Source organism: Artemia franciscana, chromosome 13 (genome assembly GCF_032884065.1).
Source record: "Artemia franciscana chromosome 13, ASM3288406v1, whole genome shotgun sequence".
In the NCBI taxonomy this organism is placed as follows: domain Eukaryota; kingdom Metazoa; phylum Arthropoda; class Branchiopoda; order Anostraca; family Artemiidae; genus Artemia; species Artemia franciscana.
The window spans coordinates 43,599,673-43,627,008 of record NC_088875.1 but is presented as its reverse complement, the minus strand read 5'-3'; the positions used below and the strand labels follow the sequence as shown (position 1 = coordinate 43,627,008).

Sequence of the window (27,336 nt, the reverse complement as noted above, 5' to 3'; positions counted from 1 at the left end):
ATGCTTAGAGTGGAGAAATCGGGATGGAACTTGGTGGAAAAAATGAGCACAAGTCCTAGATACGGGGTTGACATAACCGTAACGGATCTGCTCTCTTTGGGGGAGTTGGGGGTGGGGAGGTTAATTCAAAAATTTTTAAAAGTTCAGCATCAGCATTTAGGACTTAGCTCGTTTACTTTCAAACCCGGAGTAGCCACTACTGCATTGCCTAAAGTGGGAACAGAGCACGGATTCTCAATAACAAATTTTGGCAGTGGGTTCTCTTCTTTATCCAGAGCGTGTAACTATTTATAAATATCTGTAACTTTGTCATTACATTTCACATTTCTGACGAATCTGCTCGTAACCTGAAACATAATCGTGCAATATTTAATTTCTGAACATTGAGTCAGAAATTTTTTTCTGAGCCCCCCATAATTACTCCTGCTTAGGTGGAAATATTTTATTTGTTATACCTGCACAGAGGAAAGATTGACAGAAAATTTCTCTACCAGATGATTAATTGTTTCGCTGAACTTGACCACTTAATGAGCAAGGAGGAAATAAAAGGGATAATAATTTTCTAGAGCAAAGTAGCTTCTCTTTTATTCTGTCACAGAAAATGTAACTATGCAACTTACCGTTTTTGATGAAAGGATCCTCAGAAACCGAAATGGGATAAGCCATTTTTATGGAATGCAGCTCCATTTTTAACAAATGGAGCAGGTGTTTTTTTCTGAGCTTCATGTTATGATTTTTAATTATCTTTATTAAACAAATACAAAGTAGAAGCAATAGGGAATATTTGTTCAAGACAGTGAAAATCAATTCTGTGAATATTTCGGCCCTATGTCCAAGGGCCGTTTTCAGCACAATACGAGAAAGAGAGAGAGAAAAAAAAATATGTATACATAATTAAACTTAAATTAAAACGCGAAAATTAAAACTAACAATGTTAAAAACTTTTTTGAAACAGTCCTAGCATCCTTACTTCAACGAAGTTAAACCGGGACTGGCAAAAAGATTGAAGTGAGAAGATAAATTCATTCAAACAAAACATAACAAAGTGATCAAATGTAATGTCTCAGAGCCAACCTTGCATTTTTAGCAGCCTGTCTCAAAGGCCTTTTCATAACGGGTTCAATACTATTATAAATTGGTTTAGTAAAATATTTCGTTAGATCATTTTTAATTAAACTTGAGTATAAAGAATGTAGTGAGTACTCCCCTAAGTCCCTGTTGAGAGAAATATTATTATTTATTTTGAGACTAATTTGATTGATTCCCGGACCACCAGTTTTATCCCCAAATCATTGCTGATGAGTGAAGATTTTTCAAAAAATATCATGTGAGAGGGATTCTTAAATATATGCAAACCTAAAGCAAAATCGAAGGAGTTGTTGGAAATATTTGAAATTAATGCTTTGTCTATGTCTTTTTTATGCGTTGTAGCCGTTTTTCTAGATTCTGATGGGTCCTGCCAACATAGTAATTTCCAAAATCACAAGGTATTTGATAGACCCCTCTTTGGCAAGTAACTGGTGTCTTATCTTTACCGGAATTTAAGAAATTAACGATTTTAAAATTATTAGTAAAAACTACACACAGATTATTGTTTGTGCAAATATTTTTTACTCTTGTTGTGATTTTTGGAATATACCGAAGATAGACAATATTTGAGGCCTTATCAGTACCCTCACATTGTGAGATATCTTCTTCGATTTTACAAAAATGTATTTCTCGTCTACATTTAATTATCTTATTGACAAAAGGAATGGGGTATCCATTACCTTAAAGAATATCTCTGATAAAGATTTCCACTGTCTTGAAAAAATTTTCCCCATTGCTTCTACTTTGTATTTGTTTGTTATGGAAAGGCAGTTTGGTCTTTGTTGCTATTTTTTTTTTAATTGTCTTTAGTTGGTACGATCAGGAAATTCAATGCGATTAAATTATCTATACGATTAGATTATCTTATACTAATTCGGTCGATTACTCCTTAGAAATAGTAATTTTTTTTATTTCAAAACTTTGCCTATCATATTAGAAGATAAAATCGATATCGTATTACACAGCTGACACAAGTAGCTAAAATACTCGAGAAAACAGTTTTGCCACAGTGGTTGGCCTACAGAAAATAATCATTGAAAATTTTTCCACCTTGTTCAAAGTAGACATCATCTGTGACAACCCCTCTTTAAAAACCTATTAGCTCTTTGGCTAAATTGTTCAGATCTTAATCATTTGAGTCTACAAAATACCCAAAATGAATTTTGATCAAATTTGTTTAGGGTACATAGAATTTTAACAACTTTTCCCCCCTAACATTTCTAAGAATTCAAGTAAAACTGAAGGTTGGTAAAGGCGATACTTCCTTGACAGTCAATATGTTTTTTCACAATTAGGAAAAAAAGCTAAAATTAAACTGTGCCAAAGCAAAGAGGGAGAGATGGCATCAACTAAATACATCATGCTTCCTTATGCTCATATTCCCTCCCAATTGTGAATCTGGAGACTTCAATTTTTTGGTTGGAAATCTTTATTATGCTCTGTCTATAATAGCCTATGTTCTTTTCCATGCTATTCGCTCAAAAACATTTATTACCACGTGTTTCTACTTTTCAGGTTGATGTAGGGCCACTAGAAAAACAACCTCTACTATTCTCATTTAGAGATGGAACAATTGAGAAGGTTTGCCCAAATGACGAGGAGGTTACTTGGGCTCTTAACATCAAGAAGGCAATTCTTTCTCTTTTGCAACATACACCAGATAGTCTCAAATTTTCTAATTCTACTATTGAGGTAATTATAATTCTTCTGTCTAAACTTTTTAATTTTTGGTTATTTTGTTATTATTTCTCTTTATTTCTATATTTTTCTTCTCTTTCCAATTTCGATATATCTTCAAAATGTTGTGTTTATTTTGGAAAAGTGGAGAAAAAAACAAAAAGAAATTTACACTGGTGTACTTATTACACTGGTATATATATGTGTATATATATATATATATATATATATATATATATATATATATATATATATATATTTATATATATATATATATACAGGCACAACTAACAACATTTGAAGTACAAGAACCATAACAAATAAGGAAAGAAATTGATGCTGTCCAGAAGTACAAACATCCAGTCAGAAAAAATGAAGATGCATCTGTGTCATCTAGAATAACAAAGGAATGCTATTTTTGTGGAGGAGTATACTCGCTTAGCCACACTTGTCCTGCAAAGGGAAAAATCTACACAAAGTGCAAAATGCCAAGTCACTTTGCACGTGTGGGCAAAAGCAACAAATCAGTGGATGCAGTGATGGAATACAAGGATAGCCCAGCCGACAATAGTGACGAGAAGAGGATGTCTTCTTATATGCCATAGAGCACAAAACCAATAAAAGCACAGATGAAGCCCTTATTACACGGGAGGTGAACCGCTCCTTACCTGTCAAATTCAAGTTCAATGCAGGAGCACAAGCTAAAATTTTACCTGCCAAGTATTTTGACGCCTTACCACATCTGCCATCACTGAAACAAAATATTCAGAAACTTACAAGCTACTGTGGATCAAAATTCCTGTTAGAGGTGTATGCGAGTTGAGCTGCTAGCACAAATCAAGCAAGGCTGAAACCCTACCATTTTTTATTGTCGAAAAAGATTCAGTGCCAATTCTCTGATTCCGGGCAAGCATTGATCTGAATATTGTAAAACTCGTACTGAATGTCAGTAAAGTTGAGAAAAGCACAGTCAAGGACATGTACGCAATCATCATGACAAAACCGGATGAAATAATCAGTAGCTATAATGATTTCTTCCCAAGGAATAGGAAAATTAGACGGAGATTACCATCTGCATCTGAAAGACAATACACTCCTTACAGCCTACCCAGCAAGAAGAATTCCCTCATCACTTCGAGGAAAGTTAGAAGCACAACTTAAGCGGATGGAAGAACAAGGAATAATCGAAAAAGTCTCTAAACCAACTGACTGGGTTAATTCAATGGTCACCGTAGAAAAAAGAATGGCAGTCTAAGAATTTGAATCGACCCTGTAGATTAGAACAAGTCAATCAGAAGACCTTATTACTCTATTCCCTCCCTGGAAGATGTAACATCCAAACTCCATAGGGTAAAATAGCAAATTGTATGCACGGTCAGGGTATTGGTCGCTAGTCTTGGATGATGAATCTGCAGACTTAACTATTTTCAACACCATCTTTGGCAAATACCGTTTTAAACGGATGCTATTTGACAATCATCTCTGCCAGAATAGATTCTAAAGAAGAATGGAAGAGGCTCTCGAGGGATTAGACGGTTTTGCTGTCATCATTGATGACCTCCTGGTTTTCGGTTAAACCCTTGAGGAATACAATAAGCAACTAGGAGCTGTACTTGAGAGAGCCAGAGCAAAAGATATTAAGTTCAACAAAGCGAAAAGCGAAATGCAGCTTTTGTGTGACAAGTGGTACATATTTCGGACATGACATTAATGAGCAAGGAGTGCAGCCAGATCCTGACAAACTCGAAACTAACAACAACATGCCTACACCGTCAAACTCAGAAGAATTTACCACTCTGTTGGGTATGTTAAACTATCTTGCAAAATACAGTCCAAAATTATCAACACAGAATAAAACCCTGCGTGACCTCAGTAAAGCCATCTTGTTCAAGTAGGCCAAGATGTATGACGAAGCCCTTCAGAACATGAAACACTCAACAGTCACAAACTTAGCATGCCTCGACCACTCAAACAAGTCCATCAACCTCACCGGGGACGCATCGTCACACGGTCTAGGAGCATACACCTCGTCAAATAGCAACATCGTCGCATATGCATCACGCTCCCTTAGCCAAGCTAAAGAGAAATACTCACAGCTTGAGAAGGAGTTATACGCAATAGTCTTTGGTTGCAAGTACTTCAACCATTTCATATATGGCAGGTATGTAAAAGTAACCACAGACCACCCCCCCCCTTGAAACCATCCTCCGAAATCCACATCAAAAAGCACCTGGCAGAGCTCAATGATGATGCTTCAGATTCAATCCTATGACCTAGAGTTCAGTTACAGACTAGAGACAGGAATCGCAGTCGCAGACACTTTATCGAGACTGCATCTACCTGACATCGAAGAGAAGCTCCATAGAGAAATAGAGGTGTATGTCTACCAGATTACACGCGTACTTCCTGTTAGCGATGCAAGGCTCGAGGAAATACGACTTCGTACCAAGAAAGATTCATCTTAGAGAAGCTATACAAAGTATATGGCCCAACACCAGAAAGCAATGTGCCACGGATCTTCTTGCATGCTGGGACCTTAAACACGAGCTTTCATATATGAATGGCATCATTTTGAAAGGCGAAAGGACCGTTATCCAAAGGAAAATGCGACCCCAAATCCTCAAGCAACTCCACGTCTCCCACCTTGGCATGGTAGAGACAAAAAACACGCCAGGATGCTCGTCAACTGGCCAAAGATGAATGGTGATATCGAAACACTGATCTCAAACTGTCCCACTTGCCAGAAACCTAGCCGTACAAACCAGATAGAGCTTTTAATGAAATCCCAGATTCCATTAGCACCATGGCAGCTGGTAGCTTCAGACATGTTTGGTTGGAACGAAGCGAAATATCTCATAACAGTCGATTACCACTGCCGCTTTTTTGAACTCGACCTATTAAAAAACTTGTTATCCAAAGAAGTCATCAGCAAACTAAAAGCACATTTTGCTCAACACGATATCTCCCGCACAATAATCTCAGACGACGGAACGCAATACTCATCTGCAAAGTTTGAACGGTTCGTTGAAGAATGGGGCATAAGGCACAAGACATCCAGCCCTATCTATCTGCAGTCTAATGGACAGGCAGAAAAGGCTGTCAACACTTGCAAGGATATCTACATCAAAGCAAGTGAGGGCGGAGAAGACCCGTATTTGGGTCTACTAGAATACAGGAATACACCTGTAGACAACTGCGCCGCCCCTGCAGAACTGCTAATGAGCCAACTATGTTCCACCTTGCCCTGCACATAAAATCAATTGTGGAAGCAGGTGGTTCCAACTAAAAAGTAAGTGCTGAAGTGGGAACAGGCTCAGTCAAAACAGAAACGATACTTTCACAAACATGCCAAGTCTAGACTCCACTCGGGTGACACAGTGACCTACCAGAAACAAACAGAATGGCCAGTTGAGCACTACCAGCATCATAGCACCAGCAGCATGTCCTAGATCATACCATATCGAAACCGAAGCTAGAACAATTCTACAGAGGAATCAAAAAAACTTATCAAATTCACTGCCATCGACACCGGCACAAAAAAGATGTAGTCCAGTAAAATGCAATGGAAGTGATGCAGTTACTCCTAGTGTGATCGCCCCAGCTTCGGAATAACTTACACACAAAATAATGTTTACCGCATCATCAGATATTCTCTCACTTGATGGAACAGCCCTGTTCCGTACTACCAGTAGACCAAGTCCACCCAAGGACGGAGCACCAGTGGATGTACGAGCAACTAAATAGAGTCATGGGACGCAGATTAAGCCACCAATCAAACTGAACTGATGAACTTGACAAAAAAAAATTCAAAAGAAGAGAAGTGAAGTTGAAGTCTGTACACAGTGTATACAATACCCAGTGAGAAGTGAGCCAAGCACCTTCTCTCGAGTGTGTGTTAAATCACTATCATATGAGGAGTTCTCTAGTTTTGTTTTGTGTCCGTTAATAGAAGCGAACCTAGTGCCTTTTCTTGGAGACGCTAGTAACAATACTAACAGTCGGGTCTCCACTGCGAGTAAGTGATAAAATCTTCTTCTAGGGAAGAAGGAGGATGTTACTGATGTTAACTGCTTGCTGTTGCTATATAATGCCTTTTCTTCCAGATGCCTGGTTTAAAATAAATCTTATCATTGGTAAAACGCTAGAACTGTGTTAGCCTCAGCTGGTTTTGTGCTGCAGTGATTTGTTGTTAGCAGAAGTAGTAAGATGTAATCCTCATTCAAAGAAGTTTATTTTGTTTTATCAGAAAAAGAAAGAATATTTTCTTTTTGTTTCTTTTGTTATTGGAATAGTCTAATAATATTAAGAGATTTTTTACTTTCAATCTTTATAAGATCAACGTATTTTTGTCAAATCAAGATGCTAATATAAGAAAATTAAATATGATATATGTGTGCTTATAACCCCTGTCTTATCCAATTTTCTTGTTGACTTTGCATTTTTCTACTTTTTTTTTATTATTTTGTTTGACTAATACTCAATGTAACATCTTATTTTCATTAGGGTCTCTTGCTTCTTGTTTAAACTACCCATGACATCTTCATGTATGAGTATTTTGACTAAAGGCATAGAAGTGTCTTAATAATAATGAAGCTTAATCTTAAAGTATATAATAATTATTAAGATTAACCTCAGAAGGGATTTAAAAAAACAATATGCAACTGCAACATTGTGTGCCCTTCTACTCCCAAATCATCACTCAACTTCTTCCTTAACACATACCAATTAATATAAAACACTGCTTTTAATTATTTAATACCGTTTATTCTATCAGTGATGTACTCAATAAAATTCATCTTTAAATTCATATTTAGAAAACAATCTATTTTTCAACAGCCTTTTAAATTCACTTAAATAACTATTTTACTATTCTCAGTTAATAAATGAGAATATTAAGTCTCTCATTATCTCTTTGTTTTTAATGACCAGAATACTATGAAACTTATGCTTTATTAAGAGAAAGCAGTTCTGAAAATGGTACAAAATCAAGTGAAACAAAATCAGGAAAAAACAGTAGAAAAAGGCAACATTAAAGCGGTCACAAATGCTCTTCTTCCATCCTAATCTATTATGGTCCCTATTGTCTGGAAAATCATTAACAAAAACATGGTATAAATGAATAGCTTAGGACTAGCCAAGTTGTGAATAATAAGCATGGATATCTAACAAAATTGAAATCTCTGAAAGAATTTATTTATATATATATATATATATATATATATATATATATATATATATATATATATATATATATATATATATATATATATATATATATATATATATATATATATATATATATATAAATAAATTCTTTCAGAGATTTCAATTTTGTTAGATATCCATGCTTATTATTCACAACTTGGCTAATCCTAAGCTATTCATTTATACCATGTTTTTGTTAATGATTTTCCAGACAATAGGGACCATAATAGATTAGGATGGAAGAAGAGCATTTGTGACTGCTTTAATGTTGCCTTTTTCTACTGTTTTTTCCTGATTTTGTTTCACTTATCTTCACTGTAATATTTTACCCATGTTAGGGCTGCTTGCTCCTTGTTTTAAACTACCTAAGACGTCTTCAAGTATGACTATCTTTACTAAAGATACAGAAGTGCCCTGATAATAATTAAGCTTAATCTTAATATTTGCAATAATAATTAAGATTAACCTCAGAAGAGATTTAAAAAACAAATTGTAACTACAACATCATGTTACCTACTACCACTAACTCAACACTCAACTTCTTCCTTAACCCACATCAATTAAAATAAACACTGATTTCAATGATTTAATACAATTTTATTGTATCAGTGATGCACCTTATAAAATTAATGATTATAATCATATTTAGAAAAAGAACATTTTTCAAAAACCTTTGAATTCAGTTAAATCATACTTTTAATGTTCTCATTTAATAAATGAGAATATTAAGTCTCTCCTTATCTTTTTGTTTTTAATGACCAGAATATCATTAAAGTTATGCTATATTAATAGAAAACAGTTTGGTCAGGGGTGAAAAGGTGTAATAAATAAAGATTTAAATACAAGGGAAACTTCCTGGGAGGATGTAAGGAGGGAGGCATAGAATAGATTGTGTTAAAGGAGGAGCGTACGTAGTTGTGTTGGGTTCAGGTGGCTTGATGCTGTGGTAAGTTATTAGTTGTAGTTTGTAAAAAGGGAGAGTAGTTCATTTGTCCTAAAATTTATTTTACTAAAACACCACTTTTAGACTAAATGTCTCAAAAACTTACTTGTTTCCTGTAATATACAATATTGTTGTTAATATGTCACACAGTTTTGTTATCATGTTTTGTAATAGTATCACAGGACCTTAGTTAAATCTAGATGCTGGGCTCTGTATAAAAAATACTACAATTAGACTATATTTAAATAGTAATAAAAAATCCATAGGGGAAGAAAAATATTTAAAAATTCCTTACATATCTAGTGGGAACCACGTCGAATAAACATCTGTTGAAATAATTATTTCTCTATTGGAGCTTAGTTTTACAAATTCTCTATTAAAGACCCTACTTTTAGCTTTCCATTTTTAAATTATTTATGCAGGCTATATTTCTCATCCACGGGTTTGTGGCTTCAATTACAGGATTCAAAAGTAACTGGAGAATTCATTAATAATCATAATTTGACAAAATTGTGTAGTAAATAATTTGAAAGGCCAATTAAAAACAGACTGTTCTCTAAATATGATGTTAGTGATTAAGCTAGTTTCATGTTTCTAATTTTTTTTAACCCCTCTAAGGTATAAGTATTTTTTTTGGATTTTGCGGTTTTATTTTACTATCCCTTCTCTGTATTATGCCCTTGCATTTGTAGGGGAATTTGGTTGTGATAAGATCTTGTTAATAATTGTCAATAAATAATTGAAATGATAAACATCATACACCACAGTTTTCCTGGACACACATTGTCTTATTGGTGCTGAAAACAAATCTAAATGTTTGTTGGATGCTGAAACTTGTTGTATTCAGTCTTGGAGGAGGCCAAATGAGTTTTTGGCTTTTCCTAATGCGTTGTAATGCGTAATGTTTTTTGATTGGGTTGAAATACTCATATTAGGCTTCTTTAAGCCTCTTTTGAATCTTAGACTGATGTTGCTGGTCGCTGTCCAACCAATTATACCATTACTGAAAAATTGATTCTTAAGAAACGGGACTTGACTCTATGCAGTGGGCGCCTTGGAAGATTTTCAGCAGTACCTACTGTATCTTATTCTGCCTCTGCGGTAAGTTTTGTTTAGTTACATTGCTAACCAACACTTGGTCAGATTAGCTAGCTGGCTGGCTACAGTTTTCATAGCCTTTTGTTTTGCTCGTTTTATTTACCTGAATGTAAACATAAATCTACGTAAAAATGAGTAGAACCAAAGTGAAGGTGAGATTGCATTTTTTATTCCCTGAAAAATGTTCAAGAAACCTGTTCTTGGTTTTATTTCACTAGTGCCAGTATGTACTTACCAAAAATCAAGTTTCTATGTTCTTGGGATTTGTACCTTCATAGGATAAAATAAGACTTTTTATTTTTTTATGTCTATCATGGGCCAAAGTTGAATGTTGGAGTCAACAAAAAGATACAAGACAAAAAAAGGGCATGTTAATTTAAAACAGCGCATTCAATTTGGCATCAAAATATAAAATAGTTTAAAACAAAACTCCGCGTAAAATGGCTAAAGAATTCATTAACAAATAACAAAATCTAACAAATGTTCTTTGATTCGTGGAATGTTATGTCAAATCCATGTAATAATAATTCAAAAATAAGAAAGAGAGAGGAAGTCATAACATTTCAAAAATATTAACAACTACTAAAAGTAAAAGATTTACAAGGTCAATAAAGAGCAAAAAGGGAGAAAAACGAACGAAATTTTACTAGTAGTAAAAAGTAGTTAAAAGTTTTATTCTTTTACTAGTAGTTAAAAGAGAGAAACTATTGGGCTGTTTTATTAATTTGATTCTAAAAATTGGGCAGTGGGAAATGGCAATAGATGAAACCAGTGCTACCTGTAGAAAGCAGACCTCTGCCACGCGATTGAGCATCAAGCGCATGGGAACAAAAAAGATAGGTAATGACAAAGACAATGTAATAACAATGACAATGTAAATGACAAAGAAATTGTGTTCCTTGCCGCTCAGACTTTTAAGTCGCCATTGTTGCTCAGGGGTACTTGCTTTCACCTACTGTATTATGCTTTTATCTTTGACACTATACTTACACAATGGGCTTGAAAAAACATATAACACATTGCGCAATGTTCAAAAGACCTAAAATTGAGTGGTTTAGTTACGTAATTGTGAAGGACTAACAAGTGAATTAAACAATAAGAAGATTTTTTGATAATTGCTATTCCAGTAGATCATAATTCCAGTATTTGGAATTCAAGTTGATCCCAATGGGATATAGAACGGAATCTTAAGGATTGGGAGGGCATTATAATCAAAATGAAGTTGGTTTTATAATCAATTCCCACCCCCTGATTTGATGTTTCTATTGAGTGATTCCACTAAGTTTTTGACTAACAAAAAGGAACAACTTGTGTTATGTCAATTCATGGATCGATTACGAAACATCTAGTTTTAAAATTGAAGACATATTGAAGGATTGTGAGCTCAACAATAATTAGGCAGGGAAAACTTCAATATTTTTGTACTCATTTATACTGGCGTTCCTATATGCTTAATTCTGTATTCTTACATATGTTGTGTTACACTTTTTAAATCGTGTGGTTGGATAGATATTATTCATTTTTCTGAAACACTCCTGTATTTGGAAAAATACATAAAGTATTCACGGTTACTTGGTGACTTTATATCTCAAAATTTTTCTGGCTTGGAGTCAAACCTTGTATACTCTTTCGCCTTTAGATGTAAATATGCCTGTATTTTTCATAAAGAATAAAAATATATTGAATATGAGCCGTTTCCCATTTAAGTATTGTTTGAATTGTGGCTTGAGCTTTAATGACATACATCGTTTATATTATATACTTAACATTGTTGCTCATTACATAGTAGCAGATTATAGTTTATATAATATACATTATATTATCCTTTATATTGCGAGATAAATTTATTCATGAGCTGTATTAGAGGAGTCAGAAGGATAAACGCTTTCAGTAAAAGAAGGAAAAAGTCGCAAATACAGGGAACCAAAAGAAATATCCTAACTACCCAGAGGGTAGCTACTCCTCCTAGATCTCACCTTTAAAGGAACTCTGGGCACTTGTAGATGGTTATATTTACTTTTAAGATCAATAACAACATTCCTATTGAACCTAAGGTCTTTTGTCAATTTTAAACCTTTGATTTACCACACAATAATACACAAAGTTGTCAGACTTACCATCCTGTGAGTACCATGATAACCTGTGGAACATTTTATGACTAAATAATGTATTGTCCATAGCTAGAATATGAACCTATAAATAAATAGAAGTCTATTATTCTTTTAGCAAAAAAAAGATAATTTAATTTAGTGATAAAATTCTGAAGCTCTTATCTTGTTTTATAAGATAATAACTGAATCTCAGGAATATTTATCCTATGTTGGAACAGGAAAAAGGGAAAGTAATGGATTTATTTTTGGTATGATCATACATAAATGTAAATGCCTAGTTTTCCGAAAATTTTCATTGAAACTCGTTTTGACTAAATTATTTCCTTCGTGACCGTTCATTTGTGCCCTTTTATCTTTTTAATCAGTAAACACCATTATAGAAAACCCAGACAGTTCCTATTTTCCGTGCCAATTCTGAGTGCCGTTTGCTGGTTAAGAAAGGTGTTGTTGAATCTTCACAATGTATAGAAACTCATCTACTCAGACCATTGTCGTCAGTAGCTGGCGGAGGAGCACAGACAAAAGCTGTTGCCTCCATTTCACTCCAAAGTACGAAAAAAGCAAGCTCCTTCAAGGCAGAAAGTAAGAATCTATTTATGTTGTATTAAATAGTTGGTTTGGTTGCCAAATCTATTAATTATATAACTTAAACGACCGAAAATATTGATATAGAAACTGCAATACCAGTTTTGGTTAGACGAAGTGCAAGGGTTAGACCCACTCAGAAATTCAAGAATAAAAAAAAATCTGCATAATTTTCTATGTTTTTTAAAATATTTTTTTTAGCTTGGGCTTTTCGAAAAGTATTTGGCTTGAAGGAAACGAACAGTTTAGGGCAAGAGGCTAGAAGTGGTCTTATGAAGATCAGTACTTTTTTGTCTGGATTTCAGCACAATATTTTCATTTTTCTTCGACTGATGATTTAATTCTTAAGATTTGAATTAAAATTATGATCAATTTTGCAATATTTTTATTCAAGCAGCTAATCCCTCCAGAGATATCTGTTCAGCAGTGTAAACTCCTGGGTATCACTATCTTGAGTGATCTGAAGTGGGAGGTCTACGTTACTAACTTTACAACGGAAGCGAATTTGGCACTTCCTACACTTAAATTTTTCTTCAGCGTTTCTTGCCCTGCATTCCACCTTTTAAGAATTTATAATTGTGTATAATTTATAATGGTGAGAATTTATGGTGGTTACCTCTCTCTCTCTCTCTCTCTCTCTCTCTCTCTCTCTCTCTCTCTCTCTCTCTCTCTCTCTCTCTCTCTCTCTCTCTCTCTTTCTCTCTCTCTCATGGTTTGATTGTTTCTTTGAATTCTCTTTTAATTTTCGATTCTTTTTTCTCACTTGTTATGGCTTAAATTCTTTCTTTTTTTCAACAATGATGCCATGTTCCATTAAAATAAAACGTTCAGTTGATTTTTGTCTTTTTTTCCTACATGTGTTGTTTTCATGATTTACTTCTTTGGCTTTTACGTGCTTAATTTAGCCAATATTTGCTGAAAAATACGCAAGTTTATCATAGGCAGGCCTATAGCGTTACTTAAGTAAAGATTGATGTGAGCAGAATGTCGTAAAAACTTCAAAAAGAGCTTATTCGATTGGAAATTAAAAAGGCTATTTCTCTTTTTAATAGTCGAAAGTGGTTGGAGGGCAACTAACCCCCTCCCACACCCACCAAAACCCAAAGAAATTCAATCAAAATTGTCAGATAACCATTTTGTTCAGCTTAGTTAGAAGATTTAGAAATTATGTCTTTCAGGATGACAACCCCCCCCCCCCCCGCCTACAGTCCTCATGGCTAGGGTTGTAAGTTTTGCCCTGGGAACAAACAAGGTTTATATAGAAAGTGCTTTCGTAGAAACTTTAAAAGGCCTCATTTGATTGAAACCTGAGAGCGCAAGTGCCCTTTTTAATAGGCTGCAGTGCTCCCCTACGCCCATCATTTCCCCAGAGAGTTCCAATCAAAATTTTGATTTTGATCGCCCTCACGGCAAGTGTTGTAAGTCATGCCCTTGGGGCATATAAGTTTTTTTTCGAAAGCAGTGCTGTAAAAACTTCAAAAAGGGGTCATTCAATAGGAAATTGAGAGGACTAGTGCCCTTTTCAATAGTAGAAAGTGAAAGGAGGGCAAAAGCATCCTCTCACATCCATCATCTCCCGAAAAACTTTCGATCAAAATTTGTAAATAGTGACGAAGACCACACTGCCTTTCCATCACAAACACCAAAAACAAGAAGAACAATAGGGAATTTCTCAAGACAGTGGGAAGCAAATTAAAATGAATATTTTGGCCCTATGTCCAAGGGCCGTCCTCGACAATACAAAAATATATAAGAAAAAACAACTTACAAGAGGATAAAATCGAGGATAAAATCAATAAAACTAAAATGAATAGTTTTTCAATAAAGTCCCAGCATCCTTACCTCAGCGAAATTTAACCAGGACTCTGGTTGAATTTCAACAACTGGTTGAAGTTGTTTTTTCTTATATATTATTGTATTGCTGAGGACGGCCCTTGGATATAGGGCCGAAATATTCATTCCAATTTGTTGCCTACTGTCTTGAGAAATTTCCTATTGTTCTTCTTGTTTTTGGTGTTTGATCAAAATTTGAGATAACCATTTTGTTCAATGTAGTTGAAAGGTCCAGAAATTATGTCTATGAGGATAACAACCCCACACAGCCCTCAGTGGAGAGGTTGAAAGTTATGCCCCTGGGGCATATAAGGTTTTTGTAGAAAGCATGGTCGTATAAACTTTGAAGGGGGCTCAATGGATTGGTAGTCAGAAGCTCTAGTACCCTTTTAATGAATCAAAGTGATCGAAGGGCACCTTTCCTTCCGCCCACACACACGTCTTGCTGTCCCAAAATGCATCTGGTAGAATTGTTGAGATAGCCATTATATTTAAAATAATCCAAAGTTCGCATAACAAGACTTTTGGGGTTGATACGAATCCTCAGAGCCGGGAGACCAGGGTTGTAAGTTATGTCCTGTGGAATTTAAGGTTCTCAGGGAAGGGATGGTTGAATAAACTTTGGAGGAGGCTCACGTGTTTTGAGACTAGAATTTCTAGCTCCCTTTAAAAGTCAAAAAGGGATGGAGGACATCTAACCTCCCCCCCCCCATTTGGTCAGCACTCTTTTCACAAAACGAATCGGATTGAAATTATGAGATAGTGATTTTGTTCAAAATAGTCAAAAGAACATATAACAGTGCCTATGTGGGTTGACACAATCCCCCAGTGCCCTGGGGATAGAGCTGTAGGTCATACCCTTGGGATATTTAAGGAGTTTTTTGTTTTTTGTGAAACAGATGGTCGTATAAACTTCATTTGATTTGAAATCAGAAGTTTTAGTGTACTTTTTAAGAGTCAAAAGGGATTTTAAAGTCCCCCCCCAACGCTAATTATTTCCCCAAAGACATCCCAAAAATTTGGAGATAGCTATTCTGTTCATTGTAGTTGAAGGGTCTGGAAACAATATCTTGGAGCAAAACACCCCCATCCCACTGCTCTCAGGCCAGGGTTTGTAAGTTATGCCCTGGGAGTATTTTAGGCTTTTGTAGAAAGGGTAGTCATATATACTCTGGAGGGGACTCATTAGATTGAAAAACATAATTTTTAGTGCCCTTTTTAAGAGTCAAAGTGATCAGAAGGCAACCCCCCCCCCTACACGTCGCGTTTCCTGAAATATATTCATAAATTTTGAGACAGTTTTTTTATTCAAAATAGTCCAAAGATCATAAAACAAGGCTTTTGGGGATGATACAAACCAACAGAGCTTGGTGGCGACGGTATTAAGTTATGCCGTGAGGGCATTTAAGGTTTTTATGGAAGGAAGGGTTATTTAACTACATAAGAGGATCATTTGGTTGAAAATCGAAAGCTCTAATTCCTTTTTAAGAGTCAAAAGTAATGGACGGTGTTAGCCCCCTTCCGCCGACAACCCCAATTTTCATCTCAAAAGTACCTATAATAATGCCCCTAAGGTTTGAACAACCCTCATAGTCCTGGGGATTGGGTTGTAAGTTGTACAATGAGGGCATGTAAGGTCTTATGCAATGGGCGGTCGTATAAACTTCAGATGAGGCTCATTTGATTTGAAATTAGAAGTTATTCTTCCTTTTTTAAGAGTCAGAGGGATTTGGGAGTGCCCAGCCCCCCTCCCGTTCCTAATATCTCCAATAAAAATTCGGAAACAGCAGTTTTGTTGTTCGTAGTTGAAAAGGCCAGAAATTATGTTATTTGAGGAAGACAACCCCCCCTACCTACAGCAAACATGGCAACAGTTGTAAGCTGTGCCCTGGGAGTATTTAACGTTCTTATAAAAAGGGAGGTTGTATATGCCTTCCATGGGACTATCGATATTAAATGAAACTCAAAACGAACAGAAATTACAAGAGATAGGCGAGTCAAACTCAAAATAAGCAATAATTAACATGAGGAAGGCTGATAACCCCTCCTCATGTTATCTCAAGACCCCAACATAGCTTGTGATTTACTGAAAAAACAAATAAATGACTGAGGATTGTCAGTTTAATTGACTTATACTGATATCTGTTCCTTAATTTATGAAATATAAAACAAGTGAAAACATTAAAGCGCAAGTAAAGCGCACAAGTGAAGCGCAACAAGTAAAGCGCAAGTTATTTTCTAGTCCTGAGAAGGCAGGGGGTTATAAACTCTCCTCGTTTTAACTTTTGCTCATTTTGTGTTTTACTCGCCTATTTATTGTAGTTTCAGTTTGTTTTGAGTTTCATTTACTTATTGATAGTGTTGTGTGTTAGTTTAAATGTTTGGAAGATTATTTAACTCTATTTCTGTTTGCTTTTGGCTTAATGGAGCTTTTCTTTGAAAAACTTATTTTGTGGAAAAAGTTTTTTAATTAATTTAAGTAACAAATTAAAGGTTTTTTTTCGTGGAATAAGCTCTGTCCATGCTTATAACCGTGGAAATGAATTTTAAAAAATGAAGGAATTAAACAAAAAATGAATAAATAGAAAAAGTAAAAAACGAACAACCACTTAAGTACGTGGAAATTCGAACCAAGAATAACTTTGGCCCCATCCAGCCACCAGTTACTATTAGAAAACTATATTACCCTATTTTTCAGATCTCGATGAAGAATCTTTGCTTTTCGACTCCTCTTTACCTGATCTTGGTAGTGACAACAGAGATCCCGTTTATGGACTTATGATGGACATACGGAAGGCCTTATTTACCAACAAAGGGAATTTACCAAAAAAGGGAATCATTACCAGGACTTTTTAGTCATCTAGTACATGCTGTTAGAAGATGTTCTGTAAGAGAACTAAGATGGGCTTATGATGAATTGATGTCTTGTCCAAAATCTTATTTTGGGCAAACAATGTGTGAATTGTTTGCAATAATATACGAATTTGAAAAGGCAGTGTAAGTTACTTACATTCCTAAGTTAAGGCACGCCACTTGCCTGGGTAGGGAATTTCAAGTGCCGAAACCCTATAGGCAAGTGTGTATTCTCCTGATGAGCCCTTGTGTTGGGTTCTTGAAACAGTGTATAATAGCAAGTACAATGAGTCTAAATACAAAAGACTTTTCCGCATCGTCATAGTACTTAAAGGACAAAAACGTAAATTAACAATTGCTTAAAATTAACAAACGCAACAATCAAGTAAGACAAGATCAAGAGGACGACCTAAGAAACGTAAATTCACAGGTAAAAATGAATTAACAAGACCATCAAATGTGGTTCAACCAATCTGAGCAGCTAAGGTAAAGGACATTGACAAAATGTCTGTGGTTAGAATGCTTGTGAAGACGACAAAAACAGCGAGTCAAAAGCGAAACTGAAGAACAAATAAATATGCGTTTAAAAGATAAGGGGTAGCGAGAATTGGGCATCAAAACGAATTAAAGCACCAACAAATATGTGGTTACAAGACATGGTACAACGTTGATCGGACCAAACAAAAAATAAAAATGAAGAACACAAAAATAAAGATATAATAAACTGCACAAGTGTTAATTAAAAGTCATTGGGACACTCCAGGGTTGTATTTATCCACTATTCTCCATTTTCCTGAAGAAAAAGTAGTAAAGAAGGCGATTTATTTGGAGGGTTCTGCTTGCTTCGTAAAATTTTATTATCACCTCCATAATTTTCAAATGAATTGGTGTGGCTATTTTGAGGACGCTACATGTTCTCTAAAGAGTTCCGCTAACAAATGATCGAACCCTGAATATCTAATGTTTTCAGCTTCCAGGTACATCGATAAATTTATCACCAAATCAATTTAGCGGCATATCTGTCACAAACCCTTGAAGGTGATTTTGAACCACATTCATATAGCCAAATGTACTGTTTAGACCTGGCAAATCTGTTTTTTTTTAGTAATGCTAGAAAATCCTGAGCCCCCTTCATGGAATTTCTTTTCCCCCATGACAAATTCCTCCAGGTAAGGATCCTTCAAGTTAGCTCCCTCCCCTCCATCCCCCCCCAACCAAAAATAAAACCCGAAAACGTTTGTACGTTCCCCAATACCATTACTGTATGCAAATACTGGTCAAAGCTTGTAACTTGCAGCCCCTCCCCCGGGAACTATAGGGGAGTAAGTCATCCTCAAAGAAATGGTACGTCATCCCTTATTATGTTTTTCGACTATGTTGAAGAATATGGCTATCTCAAAATTTTGATCCGTTGACTTTAGGAAAAAACGAGCGTGGGAGGGGGCCTAGATGCCCTCCAATTTTTTTGGTAACTAAAAAAGGGCACTAGAACTTTTCATTTCCATTACAATGAGCCCTCTCGCGACATCCTAGGACCGCTGGGTCGATACTATCACACCTGAGAAAAAGAAGAATAAGAAACAAAACAAATAAACACGCACCCGTGATCAGTTTTCTGGCAAAAAATACGAAGTTCCACATTTTTGTAGATAGGAGCTTGAAATTTCTACAATGGGGTTCTCTAATACGTTGAATGTGATGGTGTGATTTTTGTTAAGATTCTATGACTTCTAGGGAGTGTTTCCTCCTATTTTCCAAAATAACAAAAATTTTTTCAGGCTCCTATCTTTTGATGGCTAAGACTAAATTTAATGAAACTTATATATTTGAAATCGGAATGAAAATTCGATTCTTTCGATATATATGTTAGTATCAAAATTCCATTTTTTAGACTTTCGTTTACTATTGAGCTGGGTCGCTCCTTACTACAGTTTGTTACCACGAACTGTTTGATTGGTCAATCATATATTATGCAATTGAAAAAGAATGAACCGGACAAGTTACAAACAGATATCTAAATAAAGTTTTGGCCTGAAAATAATTGGCAGCCAAAGGTGTCCCATATTCTGTTGGACATGATACTTGCCCAAATAAAAGAAAAATGGGATACAGTGAAAATCAAAATAGGTTGCTCTCATTAAACTTTATAGTACTGAATTTAATTTGAATTGACTTTAAATACTAAATTTTAGTACTAAAATTAAGAATTTCCTCCGTTTCATTGCATTGGGTACAAACACGCCAAAACTTTGTTTTAACGCATTCTTTATCATTTAGGTATTTTATGGCTAAATTCTATCTTTAGCCAAATTACAATTTTTATCATCCAAGGCAAAGATTCTGTCGATTTATTCGTAAATGTTTTCAGAGGAAATCAAGAATTTCCTCCGTTTCATTGCATTGCGTACAAACACGCCAAAACTTTGTTTTAACGCATTCTTTATCATTTAGGTATTTTATGGCTAAATTCCATCTTTAGCCAAATTACAATTTTTATCGTCCAAGGCAAAGATTCTGTCGATTTATTCGTAAAATGTCTATATAGAGAGATCAATTCCGTTTTATATTCAATAGTTTTTTATCCTACTGTAGAAGTTGAAAGCTCCTATCTAAAAAAATATGGAATTTTGTATTTTTGCCAGAAGGCAGATCACGGATGCGTGTTTATTTGTTTGTTTGTTTGTTTGTTTTGTTTTTTTCCCCAGGGGTGATCGTATCAAACCAGTGCTCCTAGAATGTTGCGAGGGGGCTCATTCTAACTGAAATGAAAAGTTTTAGTGCCATTTTTAAGCGACCTAAAAATTGGAGGGCACCCTCCCCCAATAATTATTTTCCCAAAGTCACAAGAGCAAAATTCTGAGATAGCCATTTTATTCAGCATAGTCGAAAAACCTTATGACTATGTCTTTGGGGACGACTTAATCCCCCACAGTCCCCGTGGGGGGAGCTACAAGTTACAAACTTTGACCAGTGCTTACATATAGTAATGGTTATTTTGAAGTGTGAAGACATTTTCAGGGGGATTTTTCAGTTGGGGGAGGGGCATGAGAAGTGGGGGGTATGTTGGGAGAATTTTCCATGGAGGAATTTGTCATGGGGGAAGAAAGTTTCCATGAACAGATCGCAGGATTTTCTAGCATTATTAAAAATAAAAACAATGAAAAAATAGATTTGAAAAAGTTTTTTCAACTGAAAGTAAAGAGCAGCTTTAAAACTTAAAATGAACAGAAATTATTCCGCATATAAAGGGTTAACCTCCTCCTAATACCTTGCTCTTTGCGCTAAAGTATTTTTAGTAATTTCAAATATTTATTCTACGGCCTGTATGATTCAGGGGTTATTCCTAAGGAATTGGGACAAAATGTAAGCTATAGTGTAAAGAGCGAGGTACTGAAGAGGGGGTGAACCCCCTCAAATATGTAATAAAAATATGCGAATACAGAAGTTCGTTATGTAAGCTAATTCGTAAGTTACGTATATCTTTTACTAATAAAAACCTTCGTAAAAAATTAAAAGTTCTAGCTGCCTTTTTAAGTTACCAAAAATTGGAGGGCAGCTAGGCCTCCTCCCCTGCTCCTTATTTTCTCAATTTCAATCGATCAAAACTATAAAAAAGCCATTTAGTAAAAAAAAAAATCTATTATTGTTTTAAATATTCATCTGCGGAGAGCCAAAATCAAAACATGTATTAATTCAAAAAACGATCAGTAATTAAATTAAAAAAAAAAAGATTTTTTAACGGAATGTTAGGAGCAACATTAAAACTTAAAACGAACAGAAATTACTTCGTATATGAAAGGGGCTGCTTATCATCAACGCCCCGCTCTTTACGCTAAAGTTTTTTACTGCTTTAAAAAGTTAAGTTGAGAGAAAGAGTCAAACTTTAGCGTAAAGAGCGGGGCATTAATGAGGGAGCAGCCCCTTTCATATATGAAGTAATTTCTGTTCGTTTTAAGTTTGAATGTCGCTCCTTGCTTTCAGTTAAAAAAACTTTTTTTTTTATTTAATCTGTAAGATAAATCGATCAAAAGATACAATTATATAGTATTTGAAGGCAATAGCTGGGAACAAATTAGAGCTATTACAAAGTTTTTAAACCAATTTCTTACCATCACAATTTCCTACTCTACTTATTTATTAATCTATTTATTCTAGATATCATATATATTATTCTATTTTTGTTATTCTAATACATGTGTAAAATTAAATCATAGAAAACAATTGTTGCTCGTAAATTTGGGCCTTTGTATTGATAGGTGTGAGAAGGGGGTGACTCAGGTAGTGCCAAATCGGCACCTGCTCTGCCATCATGCTTTGCCAAATGAGAGCTGTAATCTTGCTTTACCTTAGCTAAAATAAAATCGAGTTTAAGAACGCCTAATCATAATTCTCTTATATTTCTGTAGATTCGATACACAATTTCTCGCATTTTTCTTTTCTTTTATAATTTGGAATAAACTGCGAGTTTCTGAATTGGTAACTGGTGAACTATCAACTGTTTGCATTTATTATATTTTAATAGGTTTCAAGTAAACTGCAAATTACCTTTACCGTAAAGGAGGGGGGGGCCAAAACCCTCTTCAAATTTATTTCGGCTTCTGTTTCAAAGTTACTCATTTCTTATGTAGGCTGTGACATAACTCAGAACTGGACTATCTCTGACTGTAAATTTATATTTAAGCAAAATCCTTGTTATGGTGTGCATGGTCAAGCGTATCTACTATGTCACTTTGTCTCAGTCAGAATATAGCGGAAATATAAAGTACTTATTTCTGATCCATATTCCAGATCAATGTTTTTGGATTCTTTGCCTAATGCTGGAACTCCAGGAGCTGTTACTCTTATGGCTCAACTAATAAATGAAGGGAAAATTAGTGAAGCTCGGCAACGGACCTGGTTTGTGCATCTTCATTTCACCAAATATCCTGCAAAGGAAGCTCTCAAAAGCTTATACGTAAGTCCTTCCTACATGTAAACAAACCGATCTTAAAACAGTTGCGCTCAGAGGTGGGTTTGGGGGAGGGACAGAGGGGGCACTTGCCCTTGGTGCAGAAATTTTAGTGTGAACAATTTCAAGCAAACAGTAAACTTTATTAGTATTTTGTAATTTTCAAAGTTATATTAATAAAGTAGAGGGAGCAGTTAATAAAGGAAATTAATTAATTAATTATTAATCAATTTATATATTGAAAGTAATTTTGTTAATAAATGATTTTTTGAAAATTTGGCCTAAAAACTTTATGGGAGAAAGGAGAAGAAGAGGGTTCACCATGATTTTTCCCCGGATGTAGGAGAAGCTGGAGACACCATTTGTTTTACCCACAGATCATTCAAACTGTTATAGATTCTTCTATATATTATTCATAGATTATTAAGCTATATATATTGCCTGAATGATCGACTGATAATAGTAATGTATGTGATTTTTGTGTCACTATTGACTGCCGTATTTTTAATCTAATTTTTTATCTGATGCGAACACCAAACCGGCTATTTTAGCTTGTGAGGAGTCGTTCGGAAATAAGGAATTAAATAAATAAAGAATTAAAAAAAAGAAATTGAAGAATTAAAATAATTAAAGCTAACATACAAACTAATAAGATTCATGGTTTCTGTTTACGAAAAAAAAAGATCTTTCTGGATATGATAATTGCTATGTTCGGAAATTCAATTTTAAACCCTTTAAGGAGCCTCAAACATGATACCTTTTTTGCATCTTTTAGACACCACTTATTTCTAACAAGAGGATACGAGTAAATTGAATCAATCGTGACGAAATCGAAAACCAGACAACACATTAGAAATATAATTCGGGCTATATATTTGCACATGAGGGGGGCGGGATGTATAGTGGAGCTTTAGTTTAAATTTGTTAACTATAATATTCTTCATATAATAAAGTGAGAATTTTTTTTTTAGCCCTTCAAAACGTTTAAGCGTTTAAAAACATTTTATTTTAGTGGTTAGCTATCCCAGAAAGAAATTCTATAGAATTTTGAAGCTGTGTTCGCCTAGATTGAATATCAGGTGTTTGCAGTTGATGGAGATAGTAATACCAGAAATTGATGAATTTTTGTCAAATTTATTCTCAAATCATGACATTTTTAAAACAAAATATGAGACTAATTGGGCTTTAGGAGGGGTTTAGTTGCCCTTTAATCCTTAGTTCGTGACGGGTAGCAATGTTGAACAGTAAGCAAAAGTAACTCAAAGCAGCAACAACCAAGAAGGTCAAATCCAGAAATTGGGATAATTATATCAAACTGCATGAATTGTTCGCACATTGGCTTTCTATATCGGAATCACCGCAGCAAGCAGTGCAGCAAGTGATGCAGCCACCGCAGCAAGCAGCACACCAAGTAAAAAAGTCACCACAGCAGGCAGTGCAGCAAGCAATGCAGATAGCGCACCACCATCTCAGGGCCAAATATGTTAACCATATTAGCACTGGCGTAATTATCACACCTATTACCAAACCAGTAATTTCCCCGATACTCAGAAAAGTAGACATGAGATCGTTAGCAGCTTATTGGATTAAACCCCAGCATATCGAATGACTTTGTCTGAATTAGTAATTCTGTCACATTTAATCCTTCATTGATTATAATTTAAATAATCTGACGAGAAAAAACCCCGACATATCTAATGACATTGTCTAAATAGGTAATTCTGTCACATTTAATCCTTCATTATTTATAATTTCAATGTTTTTATGAAAGGTTTTTTTTATGTTAATTCACTCATTTCTTATGTATTTGACGCATTATTTATATATAATGCAAAATATTTTTGTTGTATAGTGCTAAGTATACGTATGATCTATATTGCTAAATATTTTAGAAATTTCAATATTCGGAATGCTCAGTAGAGTATTATTAAACAGGTTAACAAACGGAGATTTTTTTTTTTTTTTATTAATACAAAAAAGTACTATTTACATTTAAAAATTTTTCTTTCCTTGAGAATCTACGAGTTCAACTTAATGAACTATCATATATCGAACATCATATATCCAATATATAATAATATGTAACGTTGAACAGCTAAAGTAAAAGGCATTGATCAAACGAAAGCATGAATCGCATTGAATTGGAAATGAAAATGCTGCACAATGAAATCTTTGATTAGACTACAAATCGAAATTATAATGGATGAAAGTTATCTTAGTGTCTGTGAAGAATAAATAGGAAGTAGGAATTGAATTCACGCCAGAAATCCTCAATTCAATTCAGATTGGTGATCTGTCTGACTTAAAACTAAAGAATAACACGATTTCATAATGATATTCTAGATATGTCACAAGTCTTGAAAAATTTGCTAAGAGCCTTAATATCATGATTTTTTTTATGTGAATGGCGTCACATTCATAAGTATTTAAAGTAGAACTTTCGTCATTTTTTCGCAGGGTAACTGTATTGTTTTTCGTATCTATGACAAATAAAAAAATATACCAGATTACAAATGAACCCAAACAGTTATTGCAAAAGTATAGAACAATTCAAAGGTAATGAACAATGAAAATGAAATGAAACAGGAAATGAATGAAAAAAAAATGAATGAAAATCAAACAAGCATAGAAATATGAATAGAAAAAAACATAGAAAAAAGGATAGAATGAAAAGCATAGAAACATGTCAAATGTAATGATGAATGAAAATGAAATGAAACATGAACAATGAAAATGAACGAAAATAAAATTTTAAATAAAAATGAAACATAACAAAATATTTGGCTAGAAGATATGTGACAACACGCATCACTACTAATCACAAATGAAATTGTAAAGGAAAATGCTGCAAAACAAAATCTGGGGTTGAAAGACGAATTGACATTACAGCAGATTGAAGCGACGTGTTATTTTAGTCCTGCTGAAGAAAATAAGTAAGGTAAGTTAATGCTGACATCGTCGATCGCCTCTCAGGAGGACATGAATCATATAGAATTTATTACTCTGTGGAGGATAAACAGAAAAGAAGAATTGAATTCACACCAGAATTTTTTGATTCTATTGAAATTTATGATCTTCTAGCCTATGACTTAAAAAGCTGCTGAATTATTTAACAATGTAATTACAACAAAATGGTTACTGGGGAAAGTTAGAAAAGAAGTTCTTTCTTTTTTCAATTAAGATTGCCGATTTGTTACATCGTGAAATAAAACTAATGAATGAATGAATGAACTTTATTACCCGTAAAAGTATAAAAAACACAAAGTACGGAGTATTATAAATAAGCAAAAACAAAAACGATAAACAGCAAAAAAAAAAAAAATCTCGTGGGGCAATTATATAAGTACTTTGTACCCTAGTATCTCGTATTGAATTTGCCATTCTTTTATTTATATTAGCCCTCAACACAAATAGATGATGATCTTTACTTTTAACCCTTAACTGGTCGGGTGGGGTACAAAAGCACTCTATGCATTTTTTTTTGGCAATTTTTGTATAACTCCAGGGGCTCTGCCAGTGGGGTTCCATATAGCCTTCGAACACCACACGAAGAATCTTTGTGTGAAACGTCAACAACTGTTGTCTGCAATTTCAGTTAAATTCGGAAACTTTGTCATGAAGTTGAATTCTTCCTTCCTATTTATTCTTCACAGAAACATAACTTTCATACGATTTCTGTTCTCCTGGTGATCTGAAATCCCAGTATTAATTTTGCTTACTTTTTATTTCTGTAATGCCAAAATAATGGGTTCCCTGAATCTATTTTAATTTTGATTTGTCTAACAACCGCAGATACAGCTGAAAATGATTTTCTTTTGCGATTTCAGTTTGGATTTTCTGTGATACTCTTTGGCGTATATCTTCAAACAGCAGATATCGTTATGCTTCATTTTTGTTCATTGTTGCCTTAGATACTTTCCCCTGCCGTTAGCTTTAGCTGTCCAGGTTCGTCCAGGTTAGCTGTCCAGCATAATTTTGCAGGCGTTAAAGATGCTGAAAACGATAAGCTTCCTCCGTAGAAAAAATATGATGAAATTTGCTCTTTAAATGCATAAATTTTCCAAAATCGAGTGACCTATCTAGATTACTTCTTCAGGGCAGCGAATATCAATTTGCTAGTTCGTCCTAATGATCGTTGTCATATGTCTTTCAACCGCAGATTTTGTTTTCCGTTGCTTTTGTTTTAGCTATTCAGATTCATTCATGATCTCCTCTAATTTCTAATCTGATATATATATATATATATGTATATATATATATATATATATATATATATATATATATATATATATATATATATATATATATATATATATATATATATATATATATATATATATATATATATATATATATATATATATATATATATACTAAAACAAAAAACGTTTTGTTTTTCTCCTTTATTTTTTCCTTTTTTTTTCTTTTTTAGCTTATTTAGATTTTTAGATTTTTTAGTTTTTTTATTAGTTTTTAGTTTTTTTTTCTTTTTAGTTTTTTTGTCCCGGTCGTCATTTATATCCCCCTGTTTCCCCCGGTGTCCCCGTTGTAGTTGTGTCCCTGTGTCCCGGTCGTCATTTATATTCCCTGTGTCCCGGTCATCATTTGTATCCCGGTGTACCGGTCTGTATATACATTCGTTTTTTAGTTTTGTTTTTCTCCTTTATTTTTTTCCTTTTTTATTCTTTTTTAGTTTATTTAGATTTTTAGATTTTTTAGTTTTTTTATTAGTTTTTAGTTTTTTTTTCTTTTTAGTTTTTTTGTAGTTTTTACCTTCTTTTTAGTTTTGTTAATTTTTTTTTTTACTTATGTCCTGGTCGTCATTTATACTCCCTGTGTCCCGGTGCTTTGTTGATTGCTAATCGAACATTCCTTTTGTCCTGGTCGCTTTCTCTTTGAGTGTCGTCATTTATTTTTTTCTTTTTTAGTTCTTTTAGTTTTTACCTTTTTTAGTTTTTTTTAGTTTTTTAGATGAAAATTTTTTTTAGTTTTTT

General features: G+C 34.3%; 2 protein-coding genes across 3 annotated transcripts in view; both read left to right on the top strand.

Moving 5' to 3' along the window:
- LOC136034970 (vitellogenin-like) overlaps positions 1-17,397 on the top strand; it is a 72,481-nt gene extending 55,084 nt beyond the window's left edge. For both annotated transcript variants that reach the window (XM_065716529.1, XM_065716530.1), the window contains exons 6-9: positions 2,605-2,781; positions 9,878-10,015; positions 12,504-12,705; positions 17,240-17,397. In XM_065716529.1, the coding sequence (XP_065572601.1) occupies positions 2,605-2,781; positions 9,878-10,015; positions 12,504-12,705; positions 17,240-17,397 (675 nt within the window). The remainder of the gene's footprint in view (positions 1-2,604; positions 2,782-9,877; positions 10,016-12,503; positions 12,706-17,239) is intronic.
- Positions 17,330-27,336, top strand: part of LOC136034969 (apolipophorins-like) — a 145,623-nt gene continuing 135,616 nt past the window's right edge. The window contains exons 1-2 of the mRNA XM_065716528.1: positions 17,330-17,538; positions 22,183-22,348. Coding sequence (XP_065572600.1) covers positions 17,462-17,538; positions 22,183-22,348 — 243 coding nt within the window. The 5' untranslated portion in view covers positions 17,330-17,461. The remainder of the gene's footprint in view (positions 17,539-22,182; positions 22,349-27,336) is intronic.